We start from the raw sequence: 22610 nt of genomic DNA, 5'->3' as shown, positions 1-22610 counted from the left end.
CAAATTTGTGTCTCAGATCAACAGAAATAAGAAAAGGATAAATAAGAAAAAACACAGGAATTAGCACAGGAAACAACTCTGAGACAACACAAAAGACAGGTGCCAAAATGACCTGGATTTTCCAGTTCTGAAAAACACATTTCTTATCCTGTTTTGTTTCTTTCAGACGACAGCTCAGGGAAAGTGAACATATCCCAAACCTCTGATCAGAAACTGATGGTTTGGAAATTACTTTATCCAGCTGATAAAAATTTAAACAATCTTCAGTGACATGAAAATGAACAGAGAGTTCAAATGAAGATCTAAAGACTTTTCCCATGATGAAAAATACATGATTTTTTTTAACAGAGACTTGAAAATATCTGCTTTGCTTGTAAGCTTTTCCTTAATGTTGCTGGATGTTTTATGGAGAGTGTCCTAGGAAAACTGAGGTAATACTTTATCAGCAATATTATAAATATAAGATGAACTTTACATCATCTAAATCAGCATAACAAGTCACTTTTATAACTTTAAATGATCTAGGTAGTCATATTTAAAATTAATTTCAGTAATGTATTTCATAAAATATCATCAAAATGTCATTCCAACACGTAATCAAATTTTTTAAAATTAATGACATATTCACTTTTTCAATCGAATATTCAAAATCTGGGGTTCTCAGAGAGTAAACTATACACCAGAACAAAACAGTCACACTTTGGGTGCCCAATTGCCACATTGGCTAGTGGTTACCATGCTGGATGATATAGATCTAGATGTTGGTAAACTACAAACATTATTTAAAATTGACTTCAAAGACTCCTGCTTGCCATACTTTAAAACCATAACATACATTTACTTTAAGAGAACTCTTTCCACTTCTTCATTATCATATCTTATCTCCCCAAAATAAGCTAAAAAGCAAAATCGAATTCCACATAACAGAAAGTAAAAAGAAACACAGTTGCAATGTCAAACATTTAATCAACACAAATAATAACCTGTTCAAAATTTAAGTAGCAGCACTTCCCTTCTGAATTAAAATGCATTGCTATTATACTTGAAACTTACCTCCTTAAATTCATCTCTGCCAATGCCTTTGTATTTTTAAAATGAGAAAGAAAACACATTTAACACACAGGGGGGAAAAGGTTGTCTTATTTCAACTTTAACTCTATCAATTATTAACTTTCTTCAAACTGATCTTTGACATCACATTGAACCATTTCTTCACATCTTTCCAGGGTTACCACACATGCACTTGTTTTTAAAATGTAATAGCTGCAATAAAACTGTGGAAATAAAAAGAGTTTCTATATAGAATCTGATATTTTCATGTTTCTTAAATTTTAGTTTTCTAAAATAGGGCCATTTTTGTATCTCCTGAATTAAAAATAGTTAAATAACATAATCATAGTCTCATTTACATTTGGGGAAGGAAAAAATAAATACTAATAAAAACATCTACACTTATGTTACAAGCAGTAACCGTGCCTCATAATTTTTACTTTAGTTATGTAATTTACACATCTTTATCACAAACCACAGAAGTGGCCAGAGAAATTTTAAATTATTATTCTTACAATTATCTGCCAGACGTAATACTAGTAATAATACTAGTAGGACAGGTAGTAGCACAGAACAAGAAGAAAGCTAGATCTTAGTATGGTGTCATTTTACTTCATTTTTTAAATTAAAATTAGATGAACACATCTTTTCACTAGTACTGTTCACCTAAAGATAAACAAGATATCACAACATTCATCCTTTATGTAAATATAAATTCTTCCCATGAATTTAGGGCTTTTAATGATTTAAAAAGTTATACACATAATACACATACAAATGACTTAGGATTTAAACACAAAAATGTTGAATTTTTTTAATACTTCACACAAGAACAAAGGGTTACAACATTTTCCTTTTATTTCTTCAAAATCTTTTTTTGGGGAGGAGAGGCACCAGGGGATTGAACCCAGACCTCGTGCCTATAAACATACACTCTACCTCTGAACTACATCCCAGTCCCAAAATCTCTTTTCTGAACATTTTTAAACAATTCCAGTGATTTTTCCTTAAATTTTTAAGCACATCTGGTATGCTTAAATTAATTGGACAGTTTTCTGATCACAACCATAAAGATAAATCCAAACCTGATCACTTACAAACTGAGTGTCAGAAGTTATATTTTATGCAAACTAATTCACCCATCTCAAAATCAACTCAAAACTTACAAATCCTTTACAGTCTTTAACACTATCTATAAGTGCTTGACTTTGCTAGTCCTGCCCCTGCTTCATATTCCACTATTTTTTTCCACCCTGTACCTCCTTTTGCGCTCCTTAAAGGTCCCTGCCAATTTCTTTTCTCTGGTGACCTTTATGCTCATAAAAGCCTTCACACAACCTAACACTCCACTCTGCTCTTTCAAGATTCTCTTCCAATTTCATCTTACCCAAGAAACTTTGCCAATTTAACACATCATGTTAGAAGACTCTTTACCAAACCTCTAACGAAACTTTTGCTCGAAATTCTTTCAAGTGTAGAAAGCAAAGGGATAAAAAGTTAAAACCAATACACACACACACACTGAAACCAGGTAGTTAATTATGTGGCATACCCAGCTTACTAATTTACCATCAAATGCTGAAAGCCCAGGAAAACCCTTTAAAAGAATTCCTTGGAAATGGTCTTCTGAACAAAGCAATTTCTATCATCAGGTTTGCAGGGTTGATATTAGACCCTCTTTTATGTGGCTCAATTAGACCAGGTTCAAAATCCCCAGTTTTTAAACTCTGTTTTGTCACTATTTTCTGTCTTCAACTCAACAGGAAGGTACCAAACCTGAGCACAGTTCCATTTTAAGCAAAAATTTAACAGTGAATATTTTAAGCTGAGCAGAGAACATATTTACATATGGTGTTAACTCCTAAACTTAATTGTCAAATAATATAAATCAACTTTTCTAATGTTATTCAGAATTCCCACCCATGCCAAAGGGAAACATAAAACGTCTTAAGTTCATTCTTGCCATGATAAAGTAACAGAGACTAGATTTGCCCTATTACCTAAAACAAGCAAACAATAATGGACAAAATATATGAAAACAATGGTTTTCAAGACTGTGGATAATAGGCAACAATGGAGTAACTAACTATGTGAATACCATCTTACCTACCTTGAGAAAGTTTCTGGGTCCTGGCACAAGCAGGGGAAAATTCAAAACAGCACTTAATAAACTCCCTGAATTGAGGAGACGGAGCTAAGAGTCGTCCTAAGTCAGATAAGCCACACTTCAGGTACTCAATTACAGTTAGACCAAGGTAGCTAGAGTTCACATGACAAGAGTATCAGAAAGGAAAGAACTACACAGAGATCGTCGGAGACTGACAGGGCATCTCTATCAAGTATTCAGCTGAAACTGAACAGTACACTCATGTAAGAAAACTACCCAAAGGAAGAGAAGAACCATGAGAAAAGATTAGCTGTAACTGTGGTCACTTTCACACAGGGTTGGCAACAAAACCTGTTTCAAGCCTGACTTGACAATCTCCTGTTTCAAGTCACAATGGGCAGAGTACACAAAAGGGTAGAGGGGTAGAGGGGTGAACACTCCTACAAGTTAACTACTCATAGAGTAGTCCTGTACACTACTCTAGAGCAAATGCTTTCCAAGTCATTTACTGCATTTAAGAATACCTACAGGAAAATACTCAAACACAATAAGGTAAGATGCACAATGTCAGTCACGCAATAAAAAATTATCAGGCTTGCAAAGAAACACATGTAACTGCATTACTATACTTACAGCAGCACAATTCACAATAGTCAAACTATGGAACCAGCCTGGGTGTCCATGAACCAACAAACAGATAAAGAAAATGGGGTATACATTACCCAGTGGAGTTTTAGCATGCTGTAAAGAAAAATCAAATTATGTCCTTTGCAGGAAAATGGATGGAATTTGAGAACATTATATTAAGCAATATAAGTCAAACTCAGAAGGTCAAGGATCATTATGTTTAATATGTGGAAAGTAAAAAGGAGGGAAGGGGAAAAAAAAGAAAGGTAGTGGGGGTTCCTCATGAAAATCAAAGGGAGATCAGTAGAATAGAGAAACAGGATCTAGCTGAGGAGGTAGGAAGGGAAAAAAGAAAAAAAAAAGACATATAATCAATAATGAGGAGAGTAATCAATTAATCAAAAGCAAACCAGTACTAATTCAAATGCGAGAATTAACTAGGCATAGTGGTGCATGCCTGTAATCCCAGCAACTCGGGAGGCTAAGGCAAAAAAGACTGCAACCTTGAGGCCAGACTCAGCAATTCAAATTTTAAAAATAAATAAATAAACAAACAAATAAAGGGCTAGGGATATAGACCAGTGGTAAAGCAGAATTGAAGAAAAAGAGAAGTTTACTACAGACATTAAAAAAAAAAAAACCACTAAGCTCCCACTTCTAGATATAAAACTGTAATGTGAGAGATCAAAAAGGCACTGTGGATGAGTTTAAGAGTAAATTAGATATGGCAAAAGACAACATTGTGAATTTAAATATAGTAACTTTCTAAGAAATGAACATAACATCAACAAGCTGTGCAAAAACTTCAAATGGCCCAATATTTATGTAAGTAGTCTTCGAAGAAGTGTAGAAAAGGATGAAAAAATTCTTGAAGAGAAAATGACCACAAAATTTCCATATCTGAAGAAAACTGTAACTCTATAAGAACTCTAACAAACTTCAAATGTGAAAAACATGAAGAAAATGACAACAGGACAACTCAGAATTAAGTTGCTTAAAACCAGTGATAGGGCTGGTTTTGTGGCTCAGTGGTAGACCGCTTGCCTGGCATGTATGAGATACTGAGTTCAATTCTCAGCACCACATTAAATAAATAAAATAAAGGTCAATCAACAACTAAAAAAAATTTTCAAATCTTTAAAAAACAGTGAAAAAGCAGAGAAAAAGACGTAACAAAAACAAAGACAAGGAACAAACTGGATTTCTTGTTGAAAACAATGCAAGAGAGAAATCAAGGAAAGAACATCATAAAACTCTCTGTAATACAAAGTCAATCTCCCGCTCCTTCCGGTGCACCACAACCTAACTTGCCAGTCCGAAAGTTGCTCTGCCCGCCCCTTACGTTGCAGGAATTTCCTGCCTATGCTACAGCCATTTCCTGCTTCCCACGTTACATCCTAGCTTGTGAGTCTGAACATGCTAGCTAGCTACTGGTTCATCAGTCAGCTTGCAACTATTCTCCTCCACTATTGGTTCCTTCCAGCCCGGGAGATTCCAATATCTGGGAGAAGCGTCCACACCATCTTTCTCTTTCTCTTCTTTTCCAACCCCAGAGCAGACACGGTAGTCTTCCACATAATAAAGTCTCTTGCATGAGGTCCTGTGTCCGTTGTGGATTTCTGGGAGCTATTGTTGAGCCGCAACTGAGACCCAGCATAGGCAGCGCCAGTTCCTTCGGAAGGGCTGGAGCCCCCCGCGCCCCCCCCCCCTCCCGAGCTGAGCTGCATTTTTCCTTACACTATCAACCTAAAATTCTGTCCTCAGAGATAATAAGTGTCTTTTAACTTTCTCAAGCATACAAGAGCTAAATAATTCATCACCATAACCTGACACTACATGAAATGCTAAAGGAAGTCCTTCACACAAAAGGAAAGCAACATCAGATAGAAACATGGATCCACAGAAAGTGGCAGGGTGTCACACACCTGTAATTCTAGCAACTTGGGTGGCTGAGGCAGGAGGAACACAAGTTGAGGCCAGTCTCAGAAATGTAGTGAGACCCTGTCTCAAAATATAAAATAAAAAGGGCTGGGGATGTAGCTCAGTGATAAGAGCACCCAGTGTTCAATCCCCAGTACAAAAAAAAAAGGGGGGAGAAAGCACCAAAAAATGGTAACTACACAGATATAAATACATGAGTTTTTTTTTTTTTCTTTTTACTTCAATTTCATTTAAAAGATACTGTTGAAGCAAAAATATTACAGTATGGGAATTATAACATATAAAAGTAAAAAAACTAGCACAGAGGATTGTAAATACAAGTGTACTATTCTAAGGTCTTAACACTCCATGTGAAACAGTATAATATCCTTTGAAAGTAGAATAATAAGTAAAACGTGTTTACTATGAACCTTAATGCAACCACTAGAACAGTTTACAGTTCATAATTCAACAAAGGAGGTCAAAGAGAATCATAAAAAATATTGAACTAAGTCTTAAGAAGGCTGAACAGATTCAAGGAAAAAATGACAGAAAACAAGAAGATAACAGATTTATAAGCATATTCATAATCGCATTAAATATAAGTGGTCTATTGTCCTCAATATCAAAGTGAAAGAAGCCAGTCACCTATTATATGACTCTGAAATGCCCAGAATAGGTAAATACACAAAAACAGAAAGTAAACTAGTAGTTGGAAATAGAGACTAATGGGAACACAAATTTTTTTGAACTGATGAAAATGTTCTGAAACCGGACAGTGTAATAGTTTTACAACTGTGTGAATATACTTGAATAAATTTAAAATAAAACACAAAAGAAGAAACTAATAAAAATGTATGTATGTCTTCACAGTTCCATCTATGCAAGATTATACTTCTTGTCTCACTCAAAAGTTTGGCTCTATGATTAGATTTAGTCATAAAATGTAAAGTAGAAGTTATACATATCAGTCACTCCCTGGGTACTTCAACTATATTTCTTTCTAAGTCCAGTTTACCTTGAATAGCATCTGGGTTCTCACCTGTACCTTGAGATGAATGTGAATGTGAACAAGAACTAAAATTTAGTTAATTTTTTTTTTAACAAGTAAAATATCTAAAGAGCCCAATCAAAAGGCAAGGATTGGGCTGGGGTTGTGGCTCAGTGGTGGAGCACTTGCCTCACATGTGTGAGGCACTGGGTTCAGTTCTCAGCACCACATATACATGAATGAGTAAAGCGAAGGTCTATCAACATCTAAAAAATATTTAACAAAAAATTTTTTAAAAAGGGCAAGGATTGTCAGATTATATTTTCAAAAAAGACAAACAGGTTGAGGATATAGCTCAATGGAGGAGCGCTTACCTATAAGTTAAGCCTTGGGTTAGATCCACAGCAACACACACATACACAGAATAAAAGTAAAAGGATGGGAAAAAATAAAAATGTTAAAACTATTCCAAAAAAGTTAGTGACTACATTAATGAGATTAAGTAGATTTCCAAGCAAACAATATTAACAATTAAAAGAGATAAAGGTCATAAGGAGATCAGAAGAATCCTAAATGTCTATACATCTAATAATGCAACTTCACATTACATAAAACAAAGAATTTAAAGGACAACAGACAAATATACAATTATAGCTGGAAATTCTAACATTTCCCTCTCAATATCTGACAAAACAAGTAAACAGAAAACCAGCAAAGATATAGATTTGAACAACACTATCAATCAACTTGAACCAACTGACATTTATAGAACATTTCAGTAAACAACAGCATTGAATACATATTCTTTTCAAATGCACATAGAACATTTACCAAGACAAGATCATATTTAGGGCCATAAAACAAATAATAAATTTGAAGAAATGTTGCTAAGGCGGGTTGAAGAGAAATTAGCACTAAACACCCACGTTAGAAAGATCACACAAACATCACAAGGTCACAAGACATTGCAGTTAAAGGTCAAACACATTTCCAATCAACTACCATTTGAAGACAACTATCATAAAAATCAATTTCCTTCATTAACATAGATGCAAAATTCCAAAAAAATTGAGCAAATCAAATCAATATTTTATAAAGACATTATATTATATCCAAGTGTAATCTGTCCCAGGAATGCAAAATTAATTCAAAATCAATGTAACTTGCCACAATATCAGACTAAAAGATGAAAATCATATGATCATTCCAATAGATTTGGAAAAAATTTTACAAAATTTAAACTCTCTTAATTCCCACCAAATAAGAAATAGAAATTTACTTAACCTGATAAAAGGCATATGCAAAAACCTACGATTAACATAATATGTAATGCTTTCCACCTTAAGATCAGCAAAACAAAGATATCTTTCACCATTACCATTCTAATTTATACCTGAGGTTCTAATCTGTTGCAATAGGCAGGGAAAAAAAAGACAAAAGGTATCCAAAAGATGGAAAAGAAGTAAAAGTACTCTTATATTCACAGACAATATGTTCATATATACCAAAAAAATCAAATGCAATCTTAAAAACAAAAATAAACACTCCTACCAGAACAACGAATATATAGTAAGGCTGCAGAATTCATGATAATATAAGAAAAAAGAATTACAGTTTTACATGCTAGCAATGAGCAGTTGAAAACTAAATTTTAAAAAATACCATGTACAAAAAATAATTGAGAAATATATTGTTTTGGGGGTAGAAGACAATATTAATGTCATTAGGAATTCAATGCAATTCCATCAAAAATTTCAACAGACATTTTCTAGAAATTAACAACTTGATTGTAAAATTTATATGGGAATGTCAAGAACCCAAAGCCAAAACAAAATAACAAGGTTGGAGAACTAATACTGTTTGATTTCAAGACTCAATATAGGGGCTGGGGTTGTAGCTCAGTAGTAGAGTCCTTGCCTAGCATGGGTGAGGCACTGTGTTCAATCCTCAGCGCCACGTAAAAAATAAATAAATAAAATAAAGGTATTGTGCCAACCTACAACCAAAAAGAAAAAAAAAATTTAAAAACAAAAGACTCAATATAAAGTTACAGCAATTAAGGTAATATAGTGTTGGCATTAAGAAACAGAAAGAGAGGAACAAAACAAAATGGAGTCCAAAAAGAGATTCTTATATTTATGGACAACTGTTATTTTTTCATATTTTTTTTAGTTGTTGATGGATCTTTATTTTTTAATTTATTCATATGCGGTGCTGAGGATCGAAGTCAGTGCCTCACACATGCCAGGCAAGTGTTGTACCACTGAGCTACAGTCCCAGTCCTGAACAACTGATATTTGACCAAATTGTAATAGTAATTAAATAGAGAAAGGATAGTCATTTTAACAAACAGTACAGGAAAAATCATGTTTGTATGCATTCAAAAACTGAACTTTGATCTAAACTTGCATTATATACAAAATTAACTCAAACGGATCACAGAGTTAAATGTATAACCTAAAACTATAAAACTTCTTGGACTGGGCATGATGTTAGGCGTCCATAGTTCCAGCTACTCTGGATGCTGAGGCAGAAAGACTGTTTGTGCCCAGGAGTTTGTAAACAGCTTGAGCATAACAAAATCCCATCTCTTTAAAAAATAATATTAAAACTTCCAGATGAAAACACAGAAGAGAACCTGCATAATCCTGGGTCACCCAAATAAAACCTACAAAAGAAAAATTTAACATTGGGACTTCATCAAAATTTATAACTTCTCTCCAAAAGACACTTTTTTTTTTCCCCCTAATGGTACTGAGGATTAAACCCAGGGCCTCACACATGCTATGCTCTTCCACTGATTTACACCTTCAGTCCTCTTTTGGTTATGAGATAAGGTATTCCTAAATTTACCAGGTTGGCCTCAAACTTCTAATCCTCCTGCCTCAATCTCCAGAGTAACTTGGATTACGTGCATGATGTGCACCACCACACATGGCTCAAAGACACTTTAAGAGATTGAAAAGCCACCAGCTGGGAAAACAAGAGTTGAAAATCATGCACTTGGTAAGGTATCTGTATCCCAAACATATAAAGAACTCTCAAAACACAATAATAAGAAAGCAAATAACCTAACTTTATTTTTGTTTTTCTGGTACTGGGTATTGAACCCAGAGGCACTCTACCATTGAGTTCATTCAAGGCCCCTTTTATTTTTTAATTTTGAGACAGGGTTTCACTAATTTGCTGAGGTTGGTCTTGATTCGCAATCCTCTTGCCTCAGCCTCCCAAGTAGCTGGGATTACAGGCATGAGCCACCAAGCAGGGATCACCATATTTTTAAAATCAAAGATGATAAATCAAGTCAGGCACAGTGATTCACACCTTTAATCCCAGTGACTCAGGAGGCTCTGAAGGATCGATCACAAATTCAGGTCAGCCTTGGAAACTCAGTGAGAATCTATTTCAAAACAAAAAGGGGTGGGTATGTAGCTCACTGATAAGAGTGCCCATGAGTTGAATCCCCAGTGCCATAAAAAGAAAAAGAATGACACATAGATGGTAAATAAATACAGAAGATGTACGACACTATGAATGTTGAATTAAAATCACATATTATCAATAACTATAAGAATGACTAAAATTAAAAAGAGTGACCAAATCACGTGTTGGCAAGGATGTAGAGGAACTAAAAATTTCACAGACTTCTGATGAGATTATGAAAAGATAGAGACCCTCCGGAAAAGTTTGGAAGTGAAATACAACATCTACAATATAATCTAGCCATTCTACTCCTAGGTACTTGCCCAACAGAAGTGAAAAGCATACATCATACAAAGGCCTATCCACAAATGTTTATACCATTCACAGCAACAGATAAGTAAACTGTGATACAGACACATAAGTAGGCAACAAAAATACAATATGAAAAGGAGTGAACTATTAACACATGCTATAACATGACAACTCTCAAAATAATTCTTTTAAATGAAAAAACCCATCCAAAAAGAGTACATACTGAATTATTCTATTTCTATAGTGGGACATGGAGGGGAGATGATACAGATGTTTATTTTCTGATTTTGGTGATAATTTCACAGGTATATACCACTTTTGAAATTGTACCCAATTATACATTTTATATATGTTGTAATTTATTATGTCCTTATACACACACAAAAAAAGCTGTTGAAAATGATCATTGTCAGACTAGGGTTGTGGCTTAGTGGTAGAGCGCTTGCCTAACACGCATGAGGCAGTGGGTTCAATCCCTAACACCACACAAAAAAACTAACAAACAAAATAAAGGTATTGTGTCCATCTACAACTAAAAATATTTTTTAAAATGATCATTGTCATTATCTTTAAAGCCAGTGGCATTATATAACTTAGTCAAACACAAAGGGAATTCTTTATATTCTTTTGTAGACAATGCCACCAAGAGATTTTGATAATAACATAGTGAAAAAGTACAAAAGATCCAGAGTACACATTCCTAGCAAAGTAACAACTATTTTATTTCATACTCATTATGAGAAAGGGATATATTGCCTTTCATGGCTACATTTATGAGAAGATTTCCCACTCTACACCACAAATCAGATATTCATACTGAATTAAATTGTTTTACACTTTAACCAAAGGGGGCTATGGAGAGAGTTTAAAATAAAAATGGTAAGGCTGTGGGTGTATCTCATGGGTAGAGTGCTTGTTTAGCATATGCGAGGCCCTGGGTAAGATCCTCAGTACCAACAAAGAAAAAAATTTTTAAATAAAATTCAGGAAGGATTTAGGGAATTTACTATATTTACTATAGGAAGAAAACAAACCTCTAAATATAACTGCACAGGAAGAAAAATTTAGTCTATTTAAGACCAACACTCCACCCAAGACTTAAATACTTTCTTGCTTAATCTGATAAAGAAGTCAAAAATTAGAAAACAAACATTCTTAATATGAGTAAATATTTAAATTTTTTACTTTAGTTCGGTTTGTACTGACAACTGGAAAGAGAACATCAAGCAACCTCACTCACCTATTTTGTTCCTCCAGTTTAGCCAGGAGTTCTAAGTCGTCTGGACTCAACTGTGATGGGGAAGATGGTGAAAGGGCTGGTGTTGACAGTGTGGTAGATGAGGATGTAGTGTGTAATGAAGCAGATGGACTTGCCACCTGACTGGCCATCTGACTGACTGTATGCGAAACTGTGTTCTTCACCCATGAGAGAGTAGAACTCAGCTTTTCTGCAACCTTGTCTGTCGCCACCTATGGATTTTAAAAAAAAAAAGTTGCACAGATTTTAGTTTTTATTGCATTTATACTAAGAACATGACAATCCTGTTTTTGTTTTAAGTTTTTGTTGTGTTGTTGTTGTATTAGGGATCCAACCAAGGGCCTTTGCACATGCGAGGCAAGCACAATCGTGTTAAGTTCTACTTAATAACTACCATTAGAATTCTCTCTCTGAGATGATAAAAGTGAAACCTGTTTTAGAAATAATGACCCTATGGACTGGGGTTGTAGCTGAATGGTAGAGCACTTGCCTGGCATGTGTGAGGCACTAGGTTCAATTCTTAGCACCACATATAAATAAATGAATAAAATAAAAGTCCAGTGATAACTAAAAAAAAAAAATTTTTTTAAATAAATAAATAAAAAGAAATAATTACCCTAACATCCAGGTTTTGGAAACTATTTCAAATTTCATGTTTGCAAACTACAAACTGAAACCCATAAGGAAAAATAAAGTCACTTAATAGGTAACACAAATATTTTATTTAAAAATGAAAAAGAGCTGGGTGCGGTGGCACACACCTGTATTCCCAGTGGCTCCGAAGGCTGAGGTAGTAGGATCTTGAATTCAAAGCCAGCCTCAACAACTGAGTGAGATCCTAAGCAATACAGTGAAACCCTGTCTCTAAATAAAATATAAAAAGGGCTGGGGATATAGCTCAGTGGTTAAGTACCCCTGGGTTTAATCTCTGGTACCAAAAAAGAAAAAAGAGCAAAAAATACCAAGAGATATATTGTCATATGAAAATTTTACTTCACAAATACATTATATACTGTATGTATTATGTATAGTATGGGTGTGCTGGGTCAGGATGTAAAGTATATTCTTATTGGGATTTTAGTCAAACACATTTGTAAACCAGGAATTAAAACATGTAATTTAAGTGATCAGGATAGGGATATACTGTGATACAACTAATAACAAAAACTAGGTGTGTGTTATCATAAATAAGATGTAATCAATCTGTCCTCAAACCAGTAATGAGCATTTTCATAGCATGACTAGCTTCAAGGAACAAATTATGATAAATGGTTGAGCTAACAGAGTGAGAGGCTCAAGGTAAAGTTTTTAAATAACTGGAGCTATTCAAAAATAGAATGGAGGCTGGGGATATAACTCAGTGGTACAGCACTTGCCTAAAATGTGCAAGGCCATGGGTTCAATGCCCAGCAGCACGAAAGAAAGAAAGGCAAGCAAGCAGGCAGGCAGGCAGGCAGGCAGGAGGGGAAGAGAGAGAAAGATAGGAAGGGTGGAATGGATGGATGCCCACAAAGAATAATACATTCCCTAGCGACAGCTACATTAAAGCAGCACTTATAAAAGCCAAATGCTGGACCGGAGTTGTGGCTCAGAGGCAGAGCACTTGCCTGGCATGTATGAGGCCCAGGGTTCAATCCACAGCACCACATATATGTATGTGTATGTGTGTGTGTGTGTGTATGTATGTGTGTGTGTGTGTGTGTGTGCGTGTTGTATATATACGTATATATATGTATATATATATATGGGCTGAGGATATATATATATATATATATTATGGTTATATAAATAAATAAATAAAAGAAAAAATCCATTGACAACTAAAAAATATTTTTAAAAAAGGGCCAAATGTCTAGAGCTGATTAAGGATGAATTTGTTTTAGGTGAAGAACAATAACTAGATAAACCTTTAAAATTCCTCTCTTCTAAGATTCAACAGATTAGACATAATTGTCATAAACTATGCAAACCTCCTAAGCAGATATGTATACAATGAATTCAGCTGAAAAAAATCTAAATAATATTCGAATACACATTACTACTCTCACATGTGAATACCAATGCAAAACTAACATTATCAATATGACTTTATAAAATATGATGTAATAGGAAACTTACCAAAAGAACTTCTGACTCTTCTGGAGTACTTAGACATATAAAGTCTCCAAATTATGAAGTTTTTTGTTTTTATTTTTTTGTTTGTTTTTGTTTTGTTTTGGGACTGGGGATTGAACCCAAGTACACTTTAACACTTAGTTACAACACCAACCCTGTTTTTTTTTGAAATTTTGAGACAAGGTCTCACAAAGTCATTGAGGTTGTCTCAGAACTTGCAATCTTCCTGCTTCAGCCTCCTGAGTAGGTGAGATTACAGGCATGCACCAGTGCGCTGGTCAAATTATTAAATATTTTAAGTGCTTTGAGAAAAGTGGAAATTTCACAGAGTTAAAGAAGTGTCTAAAGCACTATAAACTATTTTCTGAATTAATAAAACAGCTAACCTTGGTTTAAATACAGTAATTCAAATGCACACACACTAAAACACCAACACATACACATAAAAATCCCACCCAGACTTCTGGCAGTAGATACTACACTCCTCCTGAGTTGTCCAAAGCTTTCCTTCTAAACCTCAATACATCATGGAACTTCTAAAAAGACAAAGATTCAATTACAAGTGCTGAAAGAGTTTTATTAAACTGATACTACCTTTCGTTTTCTTTTCATTTTCAACATTTCTCCCCTTTTACAACTTATTTCCCTTGGAAATGATCTTACAGAAAGCACCAAGTGGCTCTGGTTACTGAAGGAAGAACTCCCAAAACAGAAAAGCAGGAAAAACTATGGAACCCAAAGAAAACAAGCACTGGGCAGATTATTAATGCCTGCTTCCATGAAAAAGAAATCCTTCTTTTTCTTAATTTTTTATTTGTTCTTTTTAGACATACATGACAGTAGAGTATATTTTGACATATTATACATACATGCAGTATAACTTCCCATTCTTGTGGTTGTACATGATGTGGAGTTACACTACTCAAGTGTTCATATATGACCATAGGAAAGTTATGTCTGATTCATTCTACTATCTTTCCCATTCCCATTCCCCCTTCCTTCCCTTCATACCCCTTTGTCTAATCCAATGAACTTGTATTCCCACCCTCACCCCCTTATTGTGTGCTACATATCAGAGAAACATTTGGCCTTTGGTTTTGTGGGGCTGGCTTATTTCACCTAGCATGACATTCTCCAGTTCCATCCACTTACCCACAAAGGCCATAATTTCAATCTTCATATGGCTGAATAATATTCCATTGAGTGTATATACCACATTTTCTTTATCCATTCATCTGTTGTATTAAGCTGTTATAAACAATGATGTGGCCATGCCACTATAATATGTTGATTTTTAAGTCCTTCAGGTATACACTGAGGAGTAGGATAACTGGGTCAAATGGTGGTTCCATTCCAAGTTTTCTGAGGAATCTCCATACTGCTTTCCAGAGTGGTTGCAACAATTTGCAGTCCCACCAGTCAAGTAATTTTTCCCCACACCTTGTCAACACTTATTGTTACTTATATTGTTGAAAACTGCCTTCCCAACTGGCGTGAGATGAAATAATCAATATAGTTTCAATTTGCATTTCTATAATTGCTAGAGATGTTGAACCATTTTTCCATATATTTGTTAACTGATGATATTTCTTCTGTGAAGTTCCTGTTCAGTTCCTTAGACCATTTATTGATTGGGTTATTTGTTCTGAACAAAAACGGCATGGTTTTGGCACCAAAGCAGACATGAAGACCAATGGAATACAAGACACAGAACAAACCCATATAAATACAGTTATCTCATATTAGACAAAAGCACCGTAAACATACATTGGAGAAAAGATAGCCTCTTCAACAAATATTTCTGGGACAACTAGAAATCCATATGTAGCAAAATTACATTAAACCCTTATCTCTCACCCTGCACAAAACTCAAAGTGGATCAAGGACTTAGGCATTAGACCAAAGACCCTGCACCTTCTAGCACCTACTAGAAGAAAAACATAAGCCCAACTCTATCATGTCAGCTTAAGAACCAAATTCCTCAACAAGACTCCTAAAGCACAAGAAATAAAATCAAGAATCTATAAATGGTACAGTATCAAACTAAAAAGCTTCTTCACAGCAAAGGAAACAATCATGAACATAAAAAGAGAGCCTAGAGTGGGAGAAAAATCTTTGCCACCTGCACCTCAGATAAAGCACTAAACTCCAGGATATATAAAGAAGTCTTTCTTGGACTGTGGTGTCTAAGGGGAAAGTGTAGTTAGGTTTGCAGGAAGCAGCACCAATGACCTCAGTGCTGTCCTATGAGAGCATGGTGCACGCCAGAGCCATGGGAAGTGTGAGTGCAAATGATGGTGTTTTTTCCCTTGACACAGACTTCGACTTCAGGTTGATGAGAAAGGAAAGTACAAAACTACACACATGGTGCTCCTGGAAATCATTAAAGAAGGAGGCCTCTTTGCACCATATGGAGGGTGGTTTCCAGTTATTTCCAGTCTCTGCTTCTCTCATTTTGTCTATTTCTACACTTTTAATAGTCTCAAAGCAGTGTGGGTCAAAGGTCAACATTCTACCACTGGAAAAGATATGGTAGTTGGATTTGTTGCAGGAGTTGTGAATGTGTTGCTAACAACTCCACTCTGGGTGGAAACACCAAACTGAAGGTGCAAGGGGCAATATTTCAGAATGAAGGCACTGTACCAACCAACTACAAAAGCATTATCAATGCTTTTCACCAGATTGTTTGAGATGAAGGAATCTTGCCTTTATGGAATGGCACATTTCCCTCCTTGCTGTTGGTCTTCAATCCTGCCATCCAATTCATGTTTTAAGAAGGTTTGAAAATGTCAGCTTTTAAAGAAACGGACGAAGCTTTCTTCTTTGGATATATTCATCATTGGAGCAATAGCTAAAGCAATTGCCACCACTGTCACCTATTCCATACAGACAGTAGAGTCAAGTCTGAGATTTGGTCATCACTAAACCCAGAAAACAGAACCCTAGGGAGCCTACGGAATGTTCTCTATCTTCTTCACCAACAAGTCAAGTACTTTGGAATAATGAGACTCTACAAAGGCCCTGAAGCCAAACTGCTGCAGACTGTCCTCCCAGCTGCTCTCATGTTCTTTGTTTATAAGAAACTGACAGGTGCTACCTTCACCATTAAGGGGCTGAAGAGTGCTTGCAAGCACTGACACACTGCACACAGGAAAGTGCAAAGATGCTCTAGATGGGGGTTTCCTTCCAAATGTCAAGAAGTGATTCTCCTTTCTCTCTGGCATCTGCAACTACAAAGGTTTTTCACTGGCTGGAAAAGTATCAGAGTACCCAGGGAGTATAGCCAAATGGACCTATTGCCAACTTGATTTTTACAATGACTGGTTGGATTTGGGGATGGAAGTTGGACGAATATGAAAACATTGTCAAAAACCTAAAAACAAAGTTTGTGTGTTTCTTGGGTTTCTTAAGGTGCAAGAACTGTTACTCTCATGTGTAATCTTTCCCATCCAAAGTTAAATATACCAGATGTTGTCTTTTCCTGAACTCTCTCCCGGGTTCCAGGACAAATTCAATGACACGTGATTTTCTGCAGATGATTTGTGTCTTAATTTTGGTGTTTTCCTTACCAAAAATATGGCTGTGCCAGGGATATGACTTTATTTTGGTTGGACTTTTTTCTCCTGCTTAAGGAGAGTTACGTGAGCTATTTACTTGGTGGGGTAATGAACATTATTAATCCCAAATGATTTTTTTATAGACTATTTGTAAACATTACTTATTAATTAGTGTTTGAGATAATTTTTAGTGTATTTATTTTCAATCAACTCTTTCATTAAGGTTTTATGTCCATTCATGTAAGCCCCAATTAGTCAAGCCCTAATAAACTGTCAGCACAAAAAAAAAAAAAAAATCTTTCTAGTTAAATCATAGATCAGCACAGTTCATGGTGCAAAAAGTCAAATAGGGAATCAAAGAATAATTAGGCTAAAACTTAATTTGTGCCAGAAGTAAAAGCCATGGCAAAGCAATAATTTAATGAGTTACCTACTGATCTTATCTACTAAGACAAACTACAGATTCAATTGTGAAAATGGCAATAATTTGCATATCAAAAGCACACTATATTTAAAATCAGAAGATAATGTACAAATTGTTCAGAAAAACAGCATCCTTTACTAAAAATGATCATTAATTTCATATTTACAACTTCCAACAAGTAATGTTTTACATTCCCATTATATAAAAGTCCCCTGATCAAGTTAATTGCTGCAAAGGCAAAAACCACATATTTGCTCTAGCTTGTTAAGACAATTTATCATATTTTGCAACTGTAGCAATAGGTTTCAATTTAAAGAATGTGGAATAACCAAGAGCACAATTATGACATCCTTTTAACCTCAGTGAGTTAGAATCCAGGCTAACAACTGAAGGCTCAATAACCCATCTTTAAATTTAAATTCTGAAGTATAGATGAATTGTTTAATTACAGTTCAATTAAATAAGGTTTAATATTCATGGTTCTAGGAATCCTACAAGACTGAATTATTATTCATCTATCATCAAGTCCTATTTCTCCTTTAACTCTATTTTTCCAAACTTCTACCCTGTTGCCTCTGAGCTTCTTTCCCTCATCCTATGGTAAACTGAGGTCACGAAGAAATAAAAAAAATCTGATAATGCGAACATGTCACCAAGTTCCTGTCTACCTCATAGAAATGTTATACACTTACTTATAAATATTTCCTTCTGGGTAAAAGACATTTTGTGGCTAATGAGAAACTATAAGTGTCTGTGGGAATTAAAAGCCCAACAGATCTCTAAGTATCAAGTCAAATTCCAAAAAAAATGCATAGTTTGGAAGAACACATTTCATATCTACACATTTTCTCTTTTAAAAGTCATCATTCTGTAGTTTCCCCTTTTGGCTTTCCTAGAGTAGGGGGTCTTTCCCATCATTTTTTTCATATTTTAATTGAATGAGCACATAGACTTTATAATAATTTTAGTAATTACTACTTTATAATCTTTCTTCAAAAAGTACAGAACCAGAGACAAGTGGCTTTTATTATATACATATATGTATATATATATACAATAAAATGTGTGTACACAAACACACACTTTTTTTTTTTTTTTTTTTGAGAAAAGGTCTCACTATGTTAGTGAGGCTGACCTTAAACTCCTGACCCAGCCTCCAAATAGCTGGGATTATAGGTTTGCACCATTGAGTCACATAACTAGTTCTTTCTACTTTTTATTTTTAGAATACAGTCTTCTTAAATTGCTAAGGATGGCCTCAAACTTGTGATCCTCCTTTCAGTCTCCTGAGTAGCCAGGATTATAGACGTGTACCACCATGCCCAGTATGTACTTTTTTTTTTTTAATATATTTTTCAAATGTCGATGAACCTTAATTTAATTTATTTATTTATATGTGGTGCTGAGGATCAAACCCAGTGCCTCACACAAGCTAGGCAAGCGCTCTATCACTGAGCCACAACCCCAGCCCCTGTTCTTTTCTTAATAGTATCTCCCAGTGGGAGTTTTTAAGTTTCACTGAAATTCAATGTAACTTTTTTTTTAATGCCACAACAAGAAAATCCAAAAAACACAGACAACCTAATTAAAAACAGGCAAAGAACAAAAGAAAAAATGAATAAAGGGATTAAATCAAACTAAGAAGAGTTTGCATATGAAAGGAAACAGCAGAATGAGACAATTTACAGAATAGAAGAAAACATTTTCGAACTATTCATCTGAAAAGGGATTAATAATCAGAAACAACAATGAAAACAACTTACAATGTAATTTTAAAATGTGCACTTACCTAGCATGCACAAGGCCCTAGGTTCTACCCCCAGCACCAAATTAAAGTAAATTAAATTTGCCTGGTAGAGGTGCATGCCTGTAATCCCAGGGTCTGAGAAGGCTGACGAAGGAAGATCACAAATTCAAGGCCAGCCTCAACAACTGAGCAACTTATTTTGACACTGCTTCCAAAACAAAACAAAAAAAAAAAAAAAAAAAAGAGGACTGGGGATGTAATTCAGTGGTAGAATACTCCTGGATTCAATCCCCCATAATAACATGGATATTCATGGATAGCGATGACAGTTGTACAACAAGGCAATGTACTCAATATCAATAAACTGTACATTTAAAATATTAATAAAATCCAACAATTCCACTTCTGGATGTATACACAAATAACTGAAAAGAAGCACTTGAACAGATAACTGTTCACCCATGTCTACAGCAGCATTATTCACAACATTCAAAAGGGGAAAACAACCTAAGAGTTCATGTATACATGAATGGATAAACAAAATGTAGTAAATATATACAATGGGTTACTATTTAGCCTTAAAAATGAATCAATAAATTCTGACCATATGCTACAATGTGGATGAACCCTGAAGACACTTATGCTAAGTAAAAAAAGCCAGTCATAAAATGACATATTTTGTGATTCCACTTACATAAGGCCCTTAGAACAGTCAAATTCATAGAAAGTAAAAGGGTGGTTGCCAGGGGAGAAGTTAATGGGGAATTACAGTTTAATGGGTATAAAATTTCAGCTTGAGAAGATGAAAAAAATTCCAGGACTGTATAGTGATGATGATGATGTACAACATGCAAATATATTTAATAGCATTAAATTATACATTATAAAATGGTTAAAATGAGACTGAAGTAGTAGCTCAGAGGTAGAGAACATGTCTAGCATGTGAGGCCCTGGGTTCAATCCTCAGTACTGGTAAAAAAAAATAAAGTAATAAATTTTATGTATATTTACCACAACAGAAATTGAAGGGGGAAAAAAATTACCTCCTCCTTCCTGATACTAGTAATTTGTGTTTTTTCTGTTGTTCTTGGTCTCCCTGAGTACATGTTTGTCAATTTTACTGAACATTTTAAAGAACCAGCTATTGGCATCAGATCTGCCATTTTGCTGCCACCAATATTCTGTGCCCCCACCACCATTTTACAACCTACATTGCTCGTCCACGAACTTCCTAGTCAGTCATTGGTTCAGATTGTTAGCCCGCAAACCTCATCACCAGCCATGGGTCCAATAGCTATTTACCCATGAAATTCCACTACTTAAGTATAGCTCCCCTGCCATTTTCTCTCTCTTTCTCTCTCCCCACTCCCTCCCTCTCCTCCTCCTCCTCCTCCTTCTTTTCTCTCTCTGTCTCTCTCTATCTCTCTCTCTCTCTCTCTCTCTCTCTCTATCTCTCTTTCTCTCTCTTTAGCCCTGAGGGCTCTCTGCCATTCCACTTAATAAACTCTTTTGTGTGAGTTCCCGTGTCCAGAGTGCTTTTCTGGGTGCTTTTCATTGGTGCCGTGACTCGGATAAACTCTTCTACTGTCACTTAAGCAAGGGGAATCCCATCTGTTGCCCCAGACACACAGATGCTGGTCTCACCTTCCACTTGCCTGGACTCTCTCCTTCACATCCACACACCAACATCTTTCAATAAGTGGCTGCTCCCCCAGCTTTTGGTTACCTGGGAAGTGACCATTGAGCGTCTGGCACCCCCGAGGCTCTCTGTGGGTCGGAAGGAACCCCCAGTCACGGTTCTTGCAACTACAGCTGAATCCCTATACTGATTGCAGGGGGAGAGCTCTGGACTGACAGGGGACTCTTTCCTGAGAGGCGGGAAAGTTCCAGACTGACAGGGGTTCTTTCCTAAGAGGACTGCCTCTTGCCAGACCTACTCAGGTCCTGGGTTCTCTCTATGACATTTTTGTCTCTACAAAAGCCCTCGTGCCAGGCACCCAGGTATCCCCACAGGCTTAGCCTTGATGCTCAACTAGTGGTAGTGACAAATCCCTGGTAACTCGTCCTTCGCTTGAGTGATTCCCTGGGGCCAAGGGACACCTCGCCTCTATATTTACCAATTCCTCTCTCGCAATGGGCAGCTCACTCCCAATACCCACCCATACCACCTTGGGTTGCCTCTTAGTTAATTTAAGAGTCCCTCTGCCTCACCCCAGACCTCAAAATCACATGGCACTTTAGATCACAGCATTGTTAGGGATTTTTTTAATTTCTCAGAGCACTCAGGGAAATGGAGATTTCCCTACATTCAAGTTTTCTCTTTCTTGCGATCTTTGCTCTTCCTGCAAACCCGAACTTTCTCTTATCTCTCTATAGTGTTCTCTCTCTCTTCCCCCAACCTCCTTTCTCTTTCTTGCTTTCTCATGCTATAATTAATGGCCATTATCATTTTTTCTCTAGGACTTTTGTTTTGTTTTTCTTAAATGCAATATTTTTTGAGCTCACAATTTTGATCCTACATACCTAGGTTAACATTTTTCTGATCAGTTCTATTTTTTTTTTTTTTTTTGCGGTACTGGGGAGTTCTATTTCTTATTCAACTCTAAAGTTTGCTTTTTAAAAAACATCTGTAACATTGCAATGGAGATTCACCTACAAAAAGCTACAAGGCCTTTGCTTTTGTGTTATGTGTATATCGTGTTGTCTATGTATGTGTGTCCAAATATGTACACAAATAATGAGTGCTAAAATTAAAATTTTTTAAAATGGATCCAGATACCTTTAATTCACATGATTTATACCTTTAATTCAAGTGATTTATACCTTTAATTCACATGATTTAAAAAGGTTCAATTTAAATTGGGTAAAGAAATGAAGGTAAAATGTCTTTAAAATTACTTAACATATAAGTCTCTCTAGGTAGTCAAACTAATAAAATGTTGATGTCTATAAACTGTCTAATATAAACTGTTTCTAGGATTTTTCTTCAACAGGAAAGAGACAGCAGATACTATTCAAAACACTTATCTGAATCTTGGTTTTTACAGTAAAATAAGTAGATTAGATTTGACATATATAG

At 35.5% G+C, this 22610-nt stretch overlaps 1 protein-coding gene and 1 pseudogene across 8 annotated transcripts in view; one reads left to right on the top strand and one right to left on the bottom strand.

The window, feature by feature from the left end:
• Nucleotides 1–22610, bottom strand: part of Evi5 (ecotropic viral integration site 5) — a 217239-nt gene that overhangs the window by 151095 nt on the left and 43534 nt on the right. For all 8 annotated transcript variants that reach the window (XM_047549565.1, XM_047549555.1, XM_047549599.1 and 5 more), the window contains one exon: nt 11671–11900. In XM_047549565.1, the coding sequence (XP_047405521.1) occupies nt 11671–11900 (230 nt within the window). The remainder of the gene's footprint in view (nt 1–11670; nt 11901–22610) is intronic.
• On the top strand, nt 16031–16940 carry LOC124982639 (peroxisomal membrane protein PMP34-like; annotated as a pseudogene).

This window comes from Sciurus carolinensis, chromosome 1 (genome assembly GCF_902686445.1).
Source record: "Sciurus carolinensis chromosome 1, mSciCar1.2, whole genome shotgun sequence".
NCBI classification, from domain to species: Eukaryota; Metazoa; Chordata; class Mammalia; order Rodentia; family Sciuridae; genus Sciurus; species Sciurus carolinensis.
Note: the sequence above shows the minus strand (reverse complement) of the source record. Positions and strands in the feature narration are given on the sequence as shown.